General features: G+C 34.1%; 1 protein-coding gene across 5 annotated transcripts in view; it reads right to left on the reverse strand.

Moving 5' to 3' along the window:
- Window positions 1-3,616: 3,616 nt before the first annotated feature.
- The window catches only part of CHD1 (chromodomain helicase DNA binding protein 1), a 75,280-nt gene continuing 57,660 nt past the window's right edge, over window positions 3,617-21,236 (reverse strand). For 2 of the 5 annotated variants that reach the window (XM_059887979.1, XM_024993932.2), the window contains 9 exons: window positions 20,341-20,463; window positions 19,416-19,544; window positions 18,709-18,972; window positions 18,222-18,362; window positions 16,191-16,369; window positions 8,795-8,891; window positions 7,792-7,843; window positions 6,857-7,067; window positions 3,883-5,420 (listed from right to left, as the gene is read on the reverse strand). In XM_059887979.1, coding sequence (XP_059743962.1) covers window positions 5,075-5,420; window positions 6,857-7,067; window positions 7,792-7,843; window positions 8,795-8,891; window positions 16,191-16,369; window positions 18,222-18,362; window positions 18,709-18,972; window positions 19,416-19,544; window positions 20,341-20,463 — 1,542 coding nt within the window. In that variant the 3' untranslated portion in view covers window positions 3,883-5,074. Of the gene's footprint in view, window positions 5,421-6,856; window positions 7,068-7,791; window positions 7,844-8,794; window positions 8,892-16,190; window positions 16,370-18,221; window positions 18,363-18,708; window positions 18,973-19,415; window positions 19,545-20,340; window positions 20,464-21,236 lie in introns of all 5 variants that reach the window. The other 3 variants (NM_001192048.3, XM_024993933.2, XM_024993934.2) reach the window with 3 other exon arrangements.

The following is a 21,236-nucleotide window of genomic DNA, read 5'->3' on the forward strand; positions in this document are numbered from 1 at the left end:
GAGATGCTGGTAACACACACACAAGTTTCTGTTGATACTAACCTATCGGGTAACAGTGGCAAGAAAGAAAAGTTTGATAAAGCTGGCATTTATGGAGCACAGCATTTCTGGGAGACATCAAAATAATAAAGAAAAAACAGAACTGATATGTGAGGCACTCTTTCAGGTGCTGTGGATACAGCAGTGAACAAAATAAAGTAAAACTACATTTTAGTGAAGGGACAGCCAACAACAAACAAGCAAAAAAAAAGTCAAATAATTGTTCGGCACTAGAAGAGAAAGCAAGATAAGGAATGTAAAAATAAGGGCAGGGTACTTATATAGAGACCTGAGATGATACTTAAGTTGAGACTTCAATTAGGCGAGGGAACATGTTTCTTGCAAATCAGGGATGAAAACGCTCTAATCCAAAGACCCAAGACTATTCTTGGGTGTATTCTAAAAACAATGGGAGTAACATGAGTGAGGCAAAACAAACAGAAGTAGCTACAGGGAAAGTGTCATAGAATAGAGAGCTGTGAATGCAGAGTATATTCATCAAAAATTATGGAACATTTGGAAGCTTTTTTTTTTAAACGTCATTGGTGAAGTGTTGAATCAAGTTTTACTATTTTAAAATTAGGTATCTATTAAAATCTTTGGAATTCGCCTGCCAATGCAGGAGACAAACAGGTTCTATCCTGGAGTTGGGAACATCCCCTGGAAGAGGAAATGGCAACCCACTCTAGTATTCTTGCCTGCAAAACTCCAGACAGGGGCGCCTGGTAGGTTACAGTCCATAAGGTTGCAAAAAGTTGGACATGACTAACCACACACACACATTAGATATCTAAGTGGAGACGACTTTATGGGGAGTGGTTAAGTTGAAGATACTTAGCACAGAAATGGAAAGAGAAGGAAAAACAGTAAAGTTGTTGAGATAGGGAACTGAAGTTCAAAAATCACAGGCTAGAATACCATAGGAATTCCAGAAAGTAAAACCAACTGGGCAGAGGCAAGACCTGAACAAAAAAACCCAAAAAACAAAAAACAAAAACAAACACCACACCTAGACTTAGCACAGTCAATACCACCAGAGGCAAAGCTAAGATTTTAAAATGAAAAAGAGGACAACACAAGCAACAAGTGCCAGTTCGACTCCACAGTTCATTCTACAAACTGGAAATCTAACAGCAGCCTACAGTATGAAACTACAAGGCAATGCACATTTCTGCATGTGAAGTGTTAATATGTATGTCATCAATGCAGGCAATGATCATTTAATAGGATCATTATAAGCTAGGGAATTCCTTGAGACTGTTTATACTTCAATATTTAGATCAAAACTCAAATGTAGAGAACATGAAACTAAAATTAAACATTTCATTCATTTGGGAGTTTGACTTACCAATTCCATTTCGAGTAAAGGTTGGGTAAATTTTTTTTTAACTGAAGGACAGGGTGGCTAATGGCCTTTTACAATAGAAAATCTGGCACATGAAGCCCCCCTGGAGACCTTGTATAGGGACTTGAAAACAATCTGAAACTATTTTTTAAATTCTACTTTACCAAGTTATCTCATCTTTCATTATTTAACGTAAGTACTATTTCTTAAATCTAGGTCTTTCTTTATAAGGAATCCAAAGATTATCTGTAATAAAATCAACCTATTAGGTAGGTGCTAAAATAAGTAAAAAATTAGCATAAAGCATTCTGCAAAATCACTATCAACGTAGTCTTTTCCAGGATAAAACAGAATTTTAATTTAACTTTATTTTAAATGTCTAAAAGTAAACGCCTTAAGAATTTTAACACAGAAGTTTTACCATTTTCTCAAGATATTTTGTTGGTGCACTATTACCTAGTTGCTTCCTTTTAAATGTGTTCCATCCATCAGCCTTGCATAAAGTGCCACAATAATATGTAACAGTTTGCATTTTTAAATCGAGCCTTGAATATAAATAATGTTTAATAGAAGTATCTATGTTAACATGCTTAAATATATCAGTGCAGAAACTTTTAACAGTACAGTCACATTTACCAATTCATACTGTTTCAGATGAAGCTGGGAAAGTCTAGGGAAAAAAATCGTATATAAGATTAGTTGTTTGACCCAGAGGGATGGTACAGGGAGGGAGGTGGGTTCAGGATGGGGAACATGTGTACACCAGTGGCGGATTCATGTTTATGTATGGCAAAACCAATACAATATTGTAAAGTAATTAACCTCCAATTAAAATAAATAAATTTAAAAAACTTGTTTTTTCAAATCCCACCTTAAAAACACTCAAAGTTATTGATAGTCCAGTGATCATTTTCTAGTCAGCAGTAGTATGTGGTGCAGATAGTATTATGCCATCTACCTTTTGTGTATATTCTGGATAAAGCTCAAGGAAATGAAATCTGGGTAAACCAACATATAATCTACACAAACCTTCCATTAGTTAACCTCAAAGACAGAGCTCAAGAGAAATTACATGTGTAGTCTACATTTTATGCAACTTCAAAGGTTCTCATTTTATTAACCCACTCACTCTGAAATTAACAAACGAATCATTCACACTCGTTTTTCACAGCTTTCCAGTCTGAAAATTATTTTCTAAGATACCCTAAACAAAGAATATTTTCTTTATACGCAGACCATTGCTTTTAATAAGAATCATTTATTGTATATTTTTAAGGTGGAGGATTAATTAGTACAGTACTATGCATAACCTCATTCTTAAAAAATTAAACACAAATGAATAAAAATGGCAAATCAGAATGAGCATGTAAAAAGACAAAAATTAGGCATATTTTTATAGAGAATGTTTCCTGTCATACGTATGTACTGATGTTTTTCTCCATTTTGTCTTTTAAAATGTATGGCTTGTTCCTTTTCTACGTAATTGTTGATTCTTACAAATAATGAACATATTTGCCATCAACTAATAAATGTTACATACAGTTGTAGATTTTTCATTCAACTCAGCTGATTAGTTGCCTGAAATACTCAACATAGCACTGTTAAGAAAGCTAAGAGTCCATTTCATTTGTCTCAAAAATGTAGTATTGAGTTATGAAATTTTCACAATAGGATATAATGCGAATGTCCCAGCTACAGAGTGATGAATGGAAAATGTCAACCCTGATCTGTTAGCTGTATTAATATGACTTTAATAAGCATTACAAATTTTTTATTAAATGTTATATTGTGGAATAAAGTAATCATTTATACTAATAGTGGAAAAAATAACTTACAAAAACGTATACCAGCATTAAATTGTTTTATCACTTTTATAAAAATTGAGTTATTCCACAAGTTATCTGACATACCAGGAAATGACATTCAAGATAACTATCTAAACAGGAATCACTGCTGTTAAAAAAGGGTTGGGGGGATATAGAAGCTCTGTTTAGTACACATAGTGTAAATTTTAGACCTAACTGGATAAAAGGAAAATATTAAAAATATATCTATAGACAAATATCTGTACATCATTCCCACAGCTAATCTACAGACACATTTAAGAATATTATAGGAATATATCAATATACTTATATTTGTCAAAGTTAAGGTTCAAATGTGTTATATCACAGCACACATCCAAGAGTGTATGCCACAAGATTTAAAAATTCCCACTGAATATAACAAAATAAAAAAAAATCTGTAAATAAATATAAGGCATTCTAAAATAATATCTGCAGAAAATCAAGAGTCCAGCGAAGATTTCTATTATCTAAATTTTACTTCATATATTCATATATTCTTCAAAATAGATTTAATTGTAGTGCCACAAATTAACAATGTTCAACTGCTTACCAAAATACTCTTTTCTGGAAACTAAATGTTAGTATTAAAAAAAAAGAAGTTAGGTGCTTGAGGGAATAAGAATGCAGCAGAAAATTACAGGAGCCCACATATCCTTTTTCTTAAATTTAATTTGTCATATATAAGGTTTTTATATACAATCAGTGTGCATTGTAACAGTTTTTATTAAAAGTCAATCAAGTTTATCTAAAATGTTACCTGGCTGCATAGCACATTTGACATTATTGCCCACATGAAAGGAAAACAAATGGATTTACAATAACTTTTGGCCTTTTGGATTCTGGAAGTGTTCAGAGACCTACCCTTTTAAACCAAATGCATCTGAAAAAAATGTTTCCAGAGCATGCAGTTTAGATTTTACAGATCATCTCACCATTCTGATACACAATATTGACTAAAAAAGGGAAAAGGAAAGAAATAACATGTATCTAATAAAATAGTCAATATAAAAAGGACTATAATGGAATTAAGTGGCCCCTTTCCCCATTTTTTTACATTCTAAACAATGATTCCATCGAGATAAATCATTAAAAAGTGTTATTACACTGATATATATATATATATATATATTTAAACAATAAGAAGGCCTGAGTTGGTAGGGAAAGGAACAGTCAAAAAAAGCCTGAGAAGGGGAAGGAAGTAAGGAAAGCTCATTTAATTCATTTACAATAATTTACAGCCATTGTTTGTGTGTGTGTAAAAAGGCATAATAATAGATCACAAACAGGAAATTCCTGGCTATTTTACAGATATAAGTACAGAATTTAAATATTCAAGCTTGTGATGAAAAGCGGCAAGGTGGTCGCAGTGTACAATGTAAACAAGTAGCTTTGGAAAGTGAATAAAGTCCTTGAGCGTGTTTTCTTTATTAAGAAAAGAACTCTCTTTCATTCCTTCCTGAAACATGATCACAGGTAAGAGTAAAGTTCATATACAAACATAATTTAAATGGACGTCAGTCTAAAATCACTGACTTAAAAACAGTTTTATCCAGCCTACATGGAAGGGCAGTGTTGAGGTCCCTGTAATAGTAAACATTTTCCATTTCTTTAAAAAAGAAAAAAAATAGTACTACAATATTTGTAGTACAGTGCAGCATAATCCTTAAATATAAAAATATTTTCTCTTCTGTTGGGATAATAGACCTTGCATCCTGGAAAGAAGTAACAATACTGCTACTGACAGAAGATCTGTTTATATCTTTCAAGTCATGTAAGGCAATTACTGTGTTGGTTTATGATATATGGCTAAAAGAAAAGTCCAGAAAGACAGTATCAGTTTTCGTTATGTTTTCCGACTACTCCAGGTATGCTCAGGTGTACTTTTGTGTTCAACTGAGTGTTCAAATGGAGATCTGGAGCCATAAGGAGACCTCTGGTCTAGTGGAGATCTGGGACCACTACTGGAAGCTCTATGGTCCATCTGCCAATCTGAGTGATACCTATAATCCCTGGAAGATTTATGGTGTGTATATTCAGAACTTGATCGATGGTCTGAATGTAACCGATGATCTGAATGAGAACGATGATCAGAATGAGTTCTGTCTTTTAAACTTCCTTCCAGATTTGATCTGTGGTCTCTACTCCTGTGATCATCCAGTTTTCTGTGTTTCTCTCTATCACTGTAATATCTAATAAAAGAGAAATCAGGAATTTTAAATTAGCAATGCTAATTAATGTTTCCAAATAAATCTTATTAAAAATAAAACAAAAATAATGCATATTTCTAATTCTACACAAATTCAGTGTTTCATCATAAAATTTCGTGAGTTCATTAAAAATCACTGAAAAATTATCTCTGCATGTCTTTGGAAAAACTATTCCATTCATAAAACTAAAGTGAAACCATACAAAGCACTTCAGATGGCATCTAACTTCACATGGCCATTTAAGATTGGTTGCTACTTTTTCTTCTGTGCATCATTTGTATTTAATGCATCTTTATTGGAACTAATTAATTAGAATTAAGACAACTATATCCATCTAAAATACCCTTGAAATCAAAGCCTTTTGAGTCTGCAGCAGGAAAAATAAATAAAAACCTCTAAAACAGTCTATGAAATATATCTATAAAAGAGAACTTTTATTGGTTGGTGATGCCTATTGAAAGCTTCCTTAATCTGATTATTTATATAGGAAGACCTGATATACAAATCATTGTGAAATTTACTCCACACATAAGCATGTGGCAGTCTGCTAAAAATTTATGGGAGTTTAATGAAAAGTAATTTCTAAGATGTTAGCCTTTTCAAATAAAATACATCAAATATAATTTAATGTTTTTTTGTTCACAAAAGGTCCTTATTATAAGCAATATAAACTGTTATGCAAGTCTGTGAAATTATAAACATATACCACTACAAATATGGCTTTTCTTTCTCACTGTGTGCTTTTCTAAGTTTATAATGTGGCTGTGCGTCTCAGAAGAAATTTTAGTGAGCACAACTAAAATACAAACAAACCTATTAATTTCTTAATTTCTGATCTTTTACTCTTTTCGGTATTTTTATTTGGTTTATTAAATGAAAATATCCCCTTATCAACAGGAGTAAAATGTATTCTGTTATTATATTCCAGTTGTTTACTACTTAGACTTTAAAAAAACAATATGTGGAGAAAACTTCGTGATTTCAGGACTATCTTCAGATTGCTTTGATTAAATTTAACCTCAATGAGTTGTTTTCACATAAATTAATTATTCAAACAAAAATTAGGTTTTTTTAATGCAATGGAATGTAGAATTCACCATCGCACTTCAGCCACAGTTCATCAATCTTTTATTTTACCTCACTATATTTTGAAAGGTATTTTAGCCCATATTCGCCAAACCAACAATGAATCCCATGACTAATTATAGAACTCCCTACACTAAATATTTTCTTATTGTATACTCTGACCTTAAATTTATAATTAAAAACCCATTTTTATAGAGAGATTTATTTTTTCTTATTTAACCTTTATTTTACATGAGACGTGTTCTGATTACCTGAAAACTGAATTGGTCAATAAAGTCAAACACAACAAATAAAGACATCAATATGCAAAATTTTAAAATTGTCAAGTTTACCTGCTGTCTTGCTTGTAGTGATCCCAATCACGATGATCTTTACCATTACTAAAAGAAGAATAAGGTCTCTTCCTAGAGTCACTTTTCTTGTACGAATCTCCCTGATGTCGGTCTTTATGATGATCATGATATTGAGATAAGTGTCTATCAGACGAATAACTGTCCCTGCTGCTGTCATCATGATTTGTATTCTCTTTTAATCTTTCTACATCTGTTAAGATAAAAGTGTCCAACCTCTGTTAATGACTTAAAAAAATACATGGTAAACAAAATAATTTAATTGCTAGATTATAAGAACTCCTGTTTCAGCTCCAACCAACGAAAGTGAGAAAGTCAAAGTGTTAGTCACTCACTCCTGTCCGACCCCATGGACTGCAGCCAACCAGGCTCCTCTGTCCATTGGATTCTCCAGGCCAGAATACTGGAGTGAGTAGCCATTCCCTTCTCCAGGGGGATCGTGCCAACACAGGGACTGAACCTGAGTCTCCTGTAATGCAGGCGGATTCTTGACTGTCCAGTTCCCAAATACAAGCAGTTAAAGCATTTAGAAAATAGTTTATAAAAAGTCATACTAAGGCTTATGAATAGGTTTACTTTAATCTGAAATGTGAAGAATCACAACAAAAAATTTAAGGTCCATTTCCTTCTCAGACTATACTTTTATGACTCTTGCACAGAGCAATTAATCACTCAATTAATCTAACTAACTAATCTGTTAATACTCCAAATAATTTTTTTGAAATATGTTCAACAATTCTATATTTTTTAGAAACTGGTAATAGTGATTTATGAAAAGTTAATAAGCTAAAAAGGATTATTAAGATACTAAATTTAACATGGGCATATATCATCAAAAACACCTCACCCTCCCAGCAAAAAAAAAAAAGACCAGTTTTTAAACTGACTTTCCAAAACAATTAACAAGACTGACTTACCTGGATTTCTAATCACTTGCGTATTCAAGCTGCTGTTCTGGTCATTATTCTGCTAAAATAAATACACATATGTAAGAATCTTTTAAGTGGCGTCAAACAACATTGTAAAACATGAAAAAGAAAATCCTGATGCTAAAAGAAGGTCTCCTCTATTAGAATCTATAAATGTAACATTAACAGATATTTTTTAAAAGCAGAAACTATGGGTCCTATGACTTTTTTAAAAAAAAACAAAAACAAAATAACTTTAGACTTAGAGAAAAGCTGCAGAAATAGTACTGAGAGTTCCCATATGCTTTTTACCAGTTTCTCCTAATTTTAATGTTTCTTATATAACCACAGTATAATAATCAAACCTAAAAAATTTATACTTTAGTACAATACTCTTAACTGAACTACAGACTTTATTAAGATTTCACATTTTTCCACTAAGGTTCTTTTTCTCCAGAACCCAATCTGGGACTCAGGTCCTCTTTGTTTCCTCCAATCTGGGACAGTTTTCTTGTCTTCTAAGACCTTGACACTTGATGAGTACTAGACAGTTACAGAGTATTTCTCAACTGGGGTTTATGGGATATTTTCTCATGATTTGACTCATGAGATTCCTTTTTGCCAAGAATTCCACAAAGTGATGTACCTTTTTCAGTACACAATACAGGGGGTTCATGGTGTCACTATGTCTTATGACTGGTGACATTAATCTTAACTGCTTGTTTAAGGCAGCTAAGGCAGGTTTCTCCTCTACAAAGCTATGATTTTTCTCTTTGTAATCAGTAAAGATCTTGGAGGAGATACTTTCAGACTATGCTAGTGTCTTGTTTTCTTGCCCACTAATTTTTAGCTTTCCTTGGAAGCTCTCACCTGCAGCAATTTTTACTGTGGTATTAATACTTTAGTAGAGATTTTCTATTTCCCTTATTCCTTCTACATTTATTAGCTGAATTCTTGTTTAAGGAAGAATATCTGTTTTAATTACATAAAGAAAAATGATGCATTTACTTACCTGGGATTCCTGCCGTTTTTTAATAGCATGCTTATATAATTTATGTAATTTTCTTGCATCGAACTCAGTAAACTTAGATACAAAAATCCACAGGTTTCTAGAAGAATAAAAGGCAAATTAGTCTGATTGAAAATACTTAGTTTTTAATGAAATCCCTTTAGTATACACAGAAACACACACATCTTAGCCCTCTCTGGAAAAAAGTCTCAGGATATTATTTCTAGCATTAAAAAAAAAGAAACCAACAAAAAAACCTTCGTAAGTGGATAAGATTCCCAATAAAACTAGACAGTGTTAACTTTTACTTCTCTTCCAAATTCCTTCATTTTATAGTTTCCGGATTTGAAGATTTGAAACTAAAGAGAAGTAAACTTACAAATCAGGAAGGGATTCATATTATGTTTCAGATTAGATATAAAAGGAATAAACTATGTTAGTAGTTCAAGTAAAATATCATCAGAAAACATGGATTAAGCTTGTGAAAGAGAAGTCCTGAATAATGCATTAAAAGGCTTCTGTCATTTTATAATTGTGATGTAATGGTCATAAGAGTAACATGATCAGACACTGTAAGCCCAGGACAGTATACCATGTTTACGCCTCTCTTCCCATCCCAATGCTGGGATTAGGATTAGTAATTGACCATGGTATTCCTTCACAAATTCAGATGCAGTCTTTGGATTCGTCTCAACAGAGCTTCTTCAGAGCCACTACAAATCAGTGACATGTGAATTGAAGTCTGTCTGCCATCACTATAAAAGTAATAATTTCATATATTTACAATTTTTCTTGACCCTCTAGCTTTCCAGTAGGTATGTTAAAGATTTTGAATCTTGCGTACATAAACAGAGTAAAGAAATTACTAAAGAGCCAACGACGGAGGTTTAGTGGACTACCTAACATCAATATCTTTACTGAGTTCAAGCAACAGATTTTAAGTGATTTTTTTTTTTGGCTGTGCTGGGTCTTCGTTGCTACGTGGGCTATTCTCTAGTTACGGTGAATGGGGGCTAGTCTTTAGTTGTGACAGGTGCGCTTCCCACTGCAGTGGGTTCTTGTTACAGAGCCACGGGGCCTAGGTGTGCAGGCTTCAGCAGTTGTGGCACACGGGCTCGGCGCAGATGCGGTTCTCGGGCTCTAGAGCATGGGCTCAATAGCTGTGGCGCACGGGCTTAGTTGCGCCAAGGCCATGTTGGATCTTCCTGGATCAGGGATTGAACTCATGTTTCCTGCACTGGCAGGTGTATTCTTTACCACTGAGGCACAAGTCCACATTTATGTGATTTTTAAAAAAATAATAAAACCCTGTATGTGTGAATAATGACTTCCCCAAAGAAAGTCATCTCTCAGCAATAGTACAGAAGAAAGTCTAAAACAGCAAAAATCCTTAGCTAGAAAGTAACTTTTCTCATTCCTTTTTATGGGAGAAATAAAATTATACAGCACTTAATTTGGGTATTTCTTAATAGCCAAGACGTATTTCTCTCAACTACCAAGCATCAATTGCCCAGGACTACAAAACATACACTGTCAGGAAGTCTTCAATGAGCTAACTGTGTAGAGTGCCTAACCTGCACCATCCTTCAGTTAGGCACAGTCAGATGTAGCAGAAAATTTTTAAAATAAACAAATGGGGTAATGAGACTAAGTGACTAGGTAAGGCCAAAGGACAAGGTTTCTAATTCTTTTTCCACTAAGATCAAACATTCGCAGCCTTTTGATTTTGAACACAGATATGTGTGAAGAGCTGCTTGCTTGTAAACTACTAAATTGCTAAATGTTAATAAATTCTGGAAATCAGAAATCTGTGTCATGCAATAACTACAAAATTATCCCAGCATATGTGCATACAGAGATGGATAACTGGTGATTTCTAAAAGAATTCTTAGCAGTGTTGTTAAGTCAGATGTGGCTTTCTCAAGTGCTTTCGTTTCTTTTTTAATTTAGTTTGGAACAGCTGTTTGCTTAACTGCAGTATAAGATGATACCTATTCTTCATCAATATTTGGGTCTATAATTTTACAAAAACTACAAAAATGTATTGCAATTTAAAGAGCAGTCACTCAAACCCTTATATTTAATGTGCATATATATGTGTAATATTCTCAAAATTTGTTTCTCTAGTAATACTTCATATAGCCTGTAAATTTTGGCTACTTAAGTAAAATATGCAGCATATTAACAAGGCTTATCAAGTTATCAAGACTAATATTAGCAGGCTAATTTAAATTAATGGAACATTTTCATAATACACACGCATAACTATTTTGTTAATTTTTCAACATGAAAATTTTCATACATCCAAAGATACAAAAGAACTTTACAATGATCACCCATATACTTAACACCTAGATTCTCTTATTAGCATTTTATTGTGCCTGCTTCATCACATATCATTCCATATAGCCATCCCTCTCAATTGCTCTAATTTTTGTTTGTATTTCAAAGAAAAAGTATAGGTATCAGTGTATCTCCCCCTAAACACTTCATTAAGTAGAGTCAATATTACTCAGCTTTTTTATTTGAACATTCTTTAGACAATACTATTCTCTGTAATCAATTATCAATGAAATGAAAGAAAGAAAAAATAGCTAATATCAAGTCATGAAAGATATCAGATAGCGGTTGGGAAAATCAAACCATTCAACAACTTCAATACTAAATATATTAAAATCTTTGTAATTTATATACTAGTTAGCCAAATCCTATTTTTATCCATTGTTTGACATTAAACTAAAACAGCTTATTTTGAAATTAAAATATATAAAAAAGCAACTGATAAAAAAATGGGCGGAGAACCTGAGTATTTTTCTAAAGAAGACATACAAATGGCTGACAGTACATGAAAAGATGCTCAATATCACTAATCATCAGGGAAATGCAAATCAGAGCCAAAACGAGATGTATTACTTCACACCTAACAGCTATTGTAAAAAAGGAAAAACAAGTGTTGGCCAGGATGTGGAGGAAATGGGGCCCTCATGCACTGTTGCTGGGAATATAAATTGGTATGGTCACTATGGAAAACAGCATGTAGGTTCCTCAAAAAATTAAAAATAGAACTACCATATGATCCAACAATTCCACTCCTCTGTACTTCTTTGAAGGAAATGAAAACACTAATTCAGAAAGATATATGCACCCCAAAGTTCACTGTGGCATTATTTTACAAAAGCCAAGACAAAGAAGCAACCTAAGTGTCCATCCATAGATGGATGAATAAAGAAGTAGAATTCTCTCTCTCGCACGTGCGCGTGCACACGCACGCACACACACACACACACACACACACACACACACACACACAGAAATATTACGCCGACATAAAAGGAATACAACCTTGCCATTTAGGACAACATGGACGGACTCCAGTTGGGTAGAACATACAACAGAAACAGACTCACAGAGAACAAACTGTGGCTGCCAGAGGGCACGTGCACAAGTGCATGAGTGAGACAGGTGAAGGGCATTAAGAGTACAAACTACCAGTTACAAAATGAATACATCACTGGGATGTAACATACAGCACACGGAATAGAGTCAATAGTATAAAACTGTATGGTACCTAATCTATAAAACTATCGAATCATGATGTTGTATACCTGAAACTAACAGTGGAAGTCAACTATACTTTAATAAAGTAAAATGCAAGTTTTGTCTTGTTTAAAAATAAATGAAATTAAAATTGTGACTAATGTTATTGGGTTCTATTAATGTATAAAGTACTTGAGTTATTCATTAAAGATAATGAGCACATTCTAGTTTTCATTTTGTTGTTTATTACAACAAAAGGCTAAAAAGAATCAGCATGTCTTTATGTTCCCCCTCCCCACGAGTATCAGCATGTCTTTAAGTTTTTAAGAATACTGTGTTAGGGAAATAGTCATCAGAAGATATTGAAATGTTCACTATAGGTATGACATTAACCTTGAAATAAAATTTATAAGCAAACTTCAGTTCAGTTCAGTTTGGTCGCTCAGTAGTGTCTGAGTCTTTTCAACCCCATAGACTGCAGCACACCAGGCTTCCCTGTCCACCACAGGGACAACCTTGAAATGAAATCCATAGCAGCTGAGAAAATTCAACTAGCCCTTAAATGAATTTATCAACTATTGCCATTCTAGAGTGAAAAGAGTAAAGAGATAGGGAATTAATAAACTGTGTTTTTGTTAGTAATTTCTCTTTAAAAATATCTTTTCTGTAGAAAAAAATCTAGTTGAAATTAGATTCTGGTCCTAATTATAATCACCTGCTAAACTGTGTGATCTTGGGCAAAACTCCAGACCTGGAGCTAGTGCAAGAGTGAGTGCCTTGTTAAAGCTCGCGCTACACGCCTCCTCTGCCATACCCCAGGTCCTAGCCCTTCAAGGTGGTTTACCTGAGTCCATTTTTTTTTCTTCTGTAAAGTGGAACTAATAACTGTCAAGACTTCCTGAACAGAGCATTTTTAAAGGGATCTTAGAATGAAGCATAGGAAAGTACAAGTGAAACACAAATATGCATTATTATGCTTATCACTAGATTACAAGTGATTTTTAAATAAAAAACTAAAACTAGTGTTGTATTTCCTCATCAACTATTCACGTTTATATACAAGCCAAAATACTTGTATATAAACATCCGTAAGAAATAAAGCAGGTTATAAAATTATGGTTACTATGAAAATTTGCTTAAAGTATAATCATGGATCAAGTCTCTATCTTTACAATTGCAGGTAAGGTCTTGATAGTTCTTCCTTTTGTAGAATCAGTAACTGTAGCTGTGTTCTGTGGGGTGGAGTGGGGGCAGGGTCAGGTGATCAGAAGTTCAACCTTTAATACAAGGGACTCTTATCCTTGCTTCTACATTTTCCCCCAATTTTTCTCCAAGACAGCAGAGTAAAAACTAATTTGCTTTTGAAATATTTCTCAGTTAGGGTCTTTCTGTTCTCCTTTACCATTTAAGGGAATCTGGTAATAATCAGAGGCAGTGGCAGCATGAATACGTACCAAGGAATATGAAATCAAGGTAGATGAGAGTGGGAGGGAAAACAAAACTCAAGTTGCCCAGCTGTGTAGAAAGAGGAATAAAGCCTTGGAAGTTAAGGGTGAACACAAAAGTCTCTTGGCTATTTGGTCTCTCTTCTTTTAGAGGTTTTTTCCTCCCCCTTTCCTAGTAACTAAACAGGAAGTAACTACTTGTATTAGTCAACATGTAATTTCAACAAGATGCTGTTCATTTCTAATCTAAAAAGCCAGTAAAATCGATACTCTGCCTTCTTCATAAACTTAAAAATCTAAACTCTAATTACATGAAGGTTTAAAAACTGGTATATAGTACACAAGTTATTTTCAGAGAGAAACTAAGCTCCTGTTACACTAAAGGCAGGAAATAATTTTAATATAATCCTTTAATTAAATTCAGTTTTAAAGATAACTCACTGCATTTCTTTTATTTTCTAATTTTATCTCAAACAACAATCAAGATATCAATATGTTCAGGAGTCAATGACACAGAAAATTTAACTTTGGCTCTTAAATATGAAAAGACAGAGAATGTGACTATATTCTCACTTAATCCTGGTATATATAGTCGAACTCCTACTGTATTCCTATCCTGTAGTTCTGTACTTTAGAGGTCACTGTATGAGTAGGTAAGAGTTTGAGAAAAATGGAATAATCTCTTTTATGGTATTTAGGAAAGCAATAAGCTCTAGTATATATACTCCAATCATAAATAAAATATTAAACTAGACACTATGAATACAGTACTTGAGAATGACTGCCTCTCATTCCTCATAAAAGGGCTTCCCTGGTAGCTCATGTGGTAAAGAATCTGCCTGAAATGCAGAAGACCTGGGTTCGATACCTGGGTCGGGAAGACCCGTGGGAAGGGATAGGCTACCCACTGCAGTATTCTTGACTGAAGAATTCCATGGGCAGAGGAGCCTGGAAGGACTCAGTCCATGGGGTCGCAAACAGTCAAACATGACTGACTAATACAGACACACTCTTCATAAAAATCTTTAATTATTCTTCAGTAACTGAAAAATATGCAGTCTTAGCATTTTACAGGTGATAATACTGGGGGCTCATACATAGTGGTAACTGTTCAAGGTCATAAAGTCAAAAATTAGGCAAGTTGCAACTAACTATGCATGTCTTGTGATCCAACCACAGTGACCACTCCACGTCATTACAGGCACATGGCTTTAGACTCTACTACGTCCACGCAAGGCTTCAGTTTCTTTAGACATAAGCTCAGCTTCACTTGTTTACAAAAGCCTTGTGATCATTATCAACTTCCTATCTCCTCTTTCTAAAATGAGTCCTGGTTGAGTTTAAGAAGGGGATAAGGATAGTTTTCTTTTTAATTTAGTGAAATCATAATGCCTCCTGCAGAAATGTGTCATGAAAATGTTTTGTTTTGATATGCAGCTGCACTGCATGTAGCAAAGAAATCAGTAGGTTAATAAACAGTTGTCAATAACTGTGAGTTTGTGCTCATTTTATTGTTTTCCTAGCCTGTCTAGTAGTCTGGCTTAACAGTGACCTGGATTTGGTAATCATTAAGTGATTAATACCACTTACCACATTATAGTATCACTTATCACATCATATCATAGTTCAGATTTATGATTTTAAGATCAAATGTGTTGCTGCTACTTCTAAAATGAAGGGGAAAATAGAGTCTGCATTTTACACTGCTTGAGGACATTTATTTTTACAAGGCTTTACAGTCATACTGAGAAGATGAACTGCTAAATTTATGTAACAAATTGGCATACCAACATTTGAGGATATTACTGAGAATAATTTGGTAAATTGGGGAAATTTTTAAGAATAAAATGCAATCTGAATTTTAACAAAACACTTTTCACTATTTATTTAAAGGCAGAGATGCCACCTGTGGTTTTTCATTATGCATAATTAAGGAATCACTTATTTATAAAACGTTTTAAAGGAAAAAAATGAAAACATCCAGCCTCCCTCTGTAAACATTCTGTGACCTAAACTTCAGGAGGTGAAAAAGAAACTGAAATGCAAGAGACAAACAGTGAAGTGAAGCTGCTCAGTCATGTCCAACTCCTTGGAATTCTCCAGTCCAAAATACTGGAGTGGGTAGCCTTGCCCTTCTCCAGGGTGTCTTCCCGACCCAGGGATCGAACCCAGGCCTCCCACATTACAGGAGGATTCTTAACCAGCTGAGTCACAAGGGAAGCCCAAGAATACTGAAGTGGGTAGCCTATCCCTTCTCTAGCAGATCTTCCTGACCCAGGAATCGAACCAGGGTCTCCTGCATTGCAGGTGGATTCCTTACCAGCTGAGCTATCAGGGAAGCCCTAAACACAAGTAAGAGACAAATAGACGGTTACACAATTACAAATTTAACACGTCCTGAAAAATACGTCACTTACTTTCTCCACTGCTTGATTTGTTCAGGATTTGTATACTCTTTCAGACATTCTGTGATATGGTCTCCGATTTTTATCAAGCACTGTCTAGTATGTTCCAGTTGTTCTCTTTCCGAAAGGCCTCTCTCAGGCCTATCAAGCTGCTTCAATGCTGCTTTGACAGGCCTCATCCTCTCTTTACACTTAAATAGGAACAGAAGAGCAGAACTACGTATTAAAGGCATGAATTCAACACAGAGCTACTTCTTCCAGTGATACTTACATGAGTAAATGTAGCATGAAATGAGTGTTAAACCTCACCTCACAGCTCTTAAATGTCAAGAGTTTTCCCCTCAGACTTTATTCAGAAAGCAAGGTTTTCCATTATCATTTAAAAATCAATCTTTGTGTAAGTAAAAGCCTTGGATTTTACTTAAACTTTTTACAAAAGCAGTTACTTTCTACACTGTAGCACACCATTCTAAACAGTTTTAATGTTAAAAGATAAAATATTTCAGAGTATAACTTAAATATTCTATATTGGCTCTAATACAGAATAAAATGTAAAAGAAACTTTATATAATACACTGGCAAAGCTATAACTTCAATATAGCTACAAGTATAAACTGTCTATTCTTCTAATTCCTTAGGACAAAACAAAGTAGCTAATGATGAATTTTGCTGCTATCCTATTGCAGGTAGTCAGGGATGTCAGGGTGTTTGATAGAAACTAATCTTTTCCTTGGCCTACATATCACTAGAATGCTAGTAAAAGGACAACATACCATTCAATAATGGACAACTGTACCATTCAATAAAGTCCAATTTATGTAATAAAAACTATCAACCTTGTACCAAAACCAGACTAAAAATATTGCTAGAAAATCAAACTACATATAAATTTTATTGTATATAAATGCAAAAACAACTTTAAATTTTATAGTAACTATATCCATGAGTAGCAAGTAGGGTTACTTCTGGGTATGCAAGGATGGGTCAACTACAGACGGTATATTTAGTTGACCTAATGCCACCATTTATTTGAAAAACAGAAATCCTCACATCCCTGCTGTGAAGGCCTTTCTTATAATCAGGTGTCTACCTTATATGTGAAAATCTGTTTCTGAGTACTTTATTGTTTTATTGACCTATTTCTTCATATCAGTTGGGAAACTTTCCATCTTTTGTCAGACATAATTTAAATAACACTGGGAACACTGGGAATTGTGTATTCTATAGTTAAAATTAGAACTCAGCCAAGCCTGACTTTTTTAAAAAGGGAAAACATTTGTTTTCTAATTTTTACGTTATTCATATTTGTTCTCTACATTTTCTATTTCTTGTTCAATTTTGGTAGTTTATATTCGCTGCTCAGACTCAGCTGGGTGCATGCTCAGTTGCATCCAACTCTGCAATGCTGCACACTGTAGCCAGCCAGGCTCCTCTGTCCCTGGGATCCAGGTTAAGAATACTGGAGTGGGTTGTCATTTCCTTCTTCAGGGGATCTTCCCAACCCAGGGACTGAACCTGCATCTCCTGTGTCTCCTGCATTGGCAGGCAGATTCTTTACCACTGCACAAACCTGGGAAGCCCCTTGTAGGCTGAACACATACTATATTCTACACATTGTTCCAGACCCAGAAAATAGAGCAGTAAATAAAATGAAGACCCTGCTTTTATGGAGCTTGTACTCCAGCAGGAGAATAGAGCCAACAAATAAACAAGACATAGTGTTTAAAATGGTGACAACTATGATTTAAAAAAAAAGTAAGACACGGCAGGGAGCTTTCTACCTTATATAAGATTTCAGACAAGGGTAATGTTTGAGCAGATATCTAAAGAAAACGAAGGAGTAAGCCATTTCAAGCAAAGGGAAGAGCAAGTAAAAACATCCTATAACTTGTCTGACATGTTCAAGGAACAGAAAGAACTCCAGTACTATGAAATGCAGTACTATCAAATTCAAATACATCTCTAAATTTAAAGTTTTAAAAGATGAATATAAACTCAAATGTTACAGGTATTTTTCAAATAACCAGAAACTTTACTACTTACAATGCTGAATGTCTTCTGATCCAGCTCTTCAGATTCTTCCGCTATGGGCACTGGTTCACCACCTGCGGTGATGTGAACTGGAGCATCCAACACCGAAGATTTCTTAGATCTTTCCTTGCTTTCAGACTTGGATTCACTCAGCTGGTGAAAGGAGAAAACAAATACACAACAACAAAGGCAAAAGTGATTAACACCTCCAGAAGACAATTTACTCTCACTGTAGTCTATCAAGTTTATTCACATTTAACAGTCTTACGTATTCTATCTTTTCCCCACTTGGGAAAACCAAAAATAAAGCTATCCTATGATGTTACTTATTAGGTAAGGCATCTAAAAAAGGATTTAAACCTGTTTTCTACTCTACTAGATATGCCTATGTATTTTTAAAGAACTCAGTTATTAACTGGGCTGACAGGCAGTTTATTCTCCTAAAATGTAAATATGCTGATTGTGTCACTTTCTAAATTTTATATTATGATTTGCATACCTTTTCTTCTTTTATGTCTTTTTCTTTCTGTATAGCTTCTTTTACTTTGTTTTCTCTTTTCTCTTTAAAATCTTTTTCCTTTATATCTTTCTTATCCTCTTTTTCTTTTATCTCCCTTTTAAGTTCTCTTTTATTTTCCTTTTCTTTTGCTTCCCTCTTTTCTTCTGGTTCCTTCTTTATACAAACATCTGGCTCAGTTTTTTCTTCACTGTCTCTTTCTGTTTTAATTTTTTTGTTTGGATGTTTCACAGAAGTGATTTCATCCTGAAAAGTGCAAGTATGGCCAATGTATTACTAACCAAATCTTGACAAAGACTAATTTCTTTTCTTTGCATGACTACTGATTGCATGTATGTGGATTCTGAGAAAAATAATCCAGAATCCCATTAGTAATGATACATGCAATAAAAACTAAGATAAGCCAATCCCATTCAAAATTCATAACAAAATGAGACAATGTCTTCAAATGGCAAATGTTTGAAAAGGAAGGACCTTCGCTCTCTCCCTTTAGTGACAGATGATATTCTACTGGATGGCAGAATTCTATTCTATAAATGAAACTACACAACAAACTATAAAAAAGGACTTCAGTATCTAGCAGTAAAATTTTAAGCCTAAGTTCAAATTTCAAATGTAAAGCATACTGAAAACATGCCATGTGCCCTTTTCTATAGATAACAGGTTGCTTTTCTAAAACACATTCTTACCTTATCATCATCTTCATCAGACTTATCTGAGGGCAAGGGAGAAGAATCACTCTTTATTTCCTCTTTCACTTTTATAGACTTCATTGCTTTATTCTTCTTAGCTCTTGCTTTTCGCCTTTTTGAACCTCCCTAAAAATAATTATTTTTATTCTCACCAACCCCACAGATTCCATTAAAAAATCTTAAATACTAAATCTATGATGCTAAAAGAACACACATTCCTACCCAATCCTTAGTCTGTTGGTACACCAATCTTAGAAATTATCAACAAAAGTGATATAGCTTAATCAAATGCAAATTAATCTGAATAAATGCTAACCAACTGTAATTATTCCTTAAAAAAAAAAAAAAAAGAGTAGAGAGAAGTAGGAAGGCTGTTCACAATCCTAAATTATTGTCTTCAGCTAAACAATGCCACCAGAGATAGTATTAGAAATTATTTTAAATAGTACAGAGGTAGTTATTGACACTGTGGTCACAGGTAAACTTTCAAAGGTTGCTTTAGTTTCCAATCACCTCTCTTTTACTGTCTTTTTCCTTCTTTTGTGGAACACAATCAATAAATAAGCTTGGTGATCTTCAATACTTCTATTCCTTAAGCTGCCCAATGTCTCCAAATCCAATTACTGCCCTGTCTCCAGTAATGGAGGCTTGACCTCTCAAAAAACACCCCATTTCACTCCAAAAGTTGCTCCCATACTAAATACTAGGAAAAAAGAGATTCTTCTTCTGAAAGACATGACTCACTGGAGTTTCAACATGAATGCTGTTAAGGCAAAATACTACCGTATTCAAACAAAGCTACTAAATTACAGATAAACACAATGATGAGCCCATGTTAACCACAGGAATCCAGGGTGATGGGGTAAACTAGGTTTATCTTATCCAAAAGTAAAGTGCTCTTAAGCATCATATTTTAACTTACTGCACCAGAAAGCCTCTGAGCTTCTTTTTTTGCAAGATCTCTACTAAGTAATTTGATGAGGTAGTCTGCACGTGTCTGTAATTGTTTTGCTTGTGGTTTTTTATCAGGATCATCTGGAAGAATCTGAAAAGCAATTAATTTTTTCATCTTGTCTTTAATAAATAACATGAGAAATAATAATCATTTAAAAATGCCTTCTCAAAAAAAATAAAATAAAAATGCCTTCTCAAAAAAAAAACACATATAATGTGCTGGCAAGTTACAAATCTTAAAAGAATAAACAACATTGAATGCAAAATACATTTTTTATACCTATGCCACAAAGATTTCTTTCTCTAGAAATGAATTCTAAATACACAAGAAAATTATCCCTCTATTCATAAAGAGATTACATAGTATGAGGTTAGAAATTTCTTTCAAATACATAATGGTGTATTAGCAGTCAGTGTCATTAAAATCATAGTATTCTTAGATTTCCTTCCTTCTAAACAGTGTATTTAACTATGAAGTATACAAAAATACCTAGAATATAAAGTATCATCCATCTAGAAGATGGCACTGTGAGAAACCTTTTGCAATGAAAATATAAACTAATTTTGCTTCATAGTAGCAAATGACAAATAGCTGAAGGTTCCCAATTGTCCATGAAGTAAAATATAAAAAGATGAATTATAAGAATTGGGCAAGCTTTCAGTGTTTCCCAATCCAGGCAAAGAAATGATTATAACAACTGTGTGCTGTGTTGTGTCAGTGGTGTCCAGCTCTTTGTGATCCCACGGACTGTAGCCCGCCAGGCTCCTCTGTCCATGGGGATTCTCCAGGCAAGAATACTGGAGTGGGTTGCCATGTCCTCCTCCAGGGGATCTTCCCAACACAGGGATTGAACCTGGGTCTCC

The sequence above is a fragment of the Bos taurus genome, chromosome 7 (genome assembly GCF_002263795.3).
Source record: "Bos taurus isolate L1 Dominette 01449 registration number 42190680 breed Hereford chromosome 7, ARS-UCD2.0, whole genome shotgun sequence".
NCBI lineage: Eukaryota > Metazoa > Chordata > Mammalia > Artiodactyla > Bovidae > Bos > Bos taurus.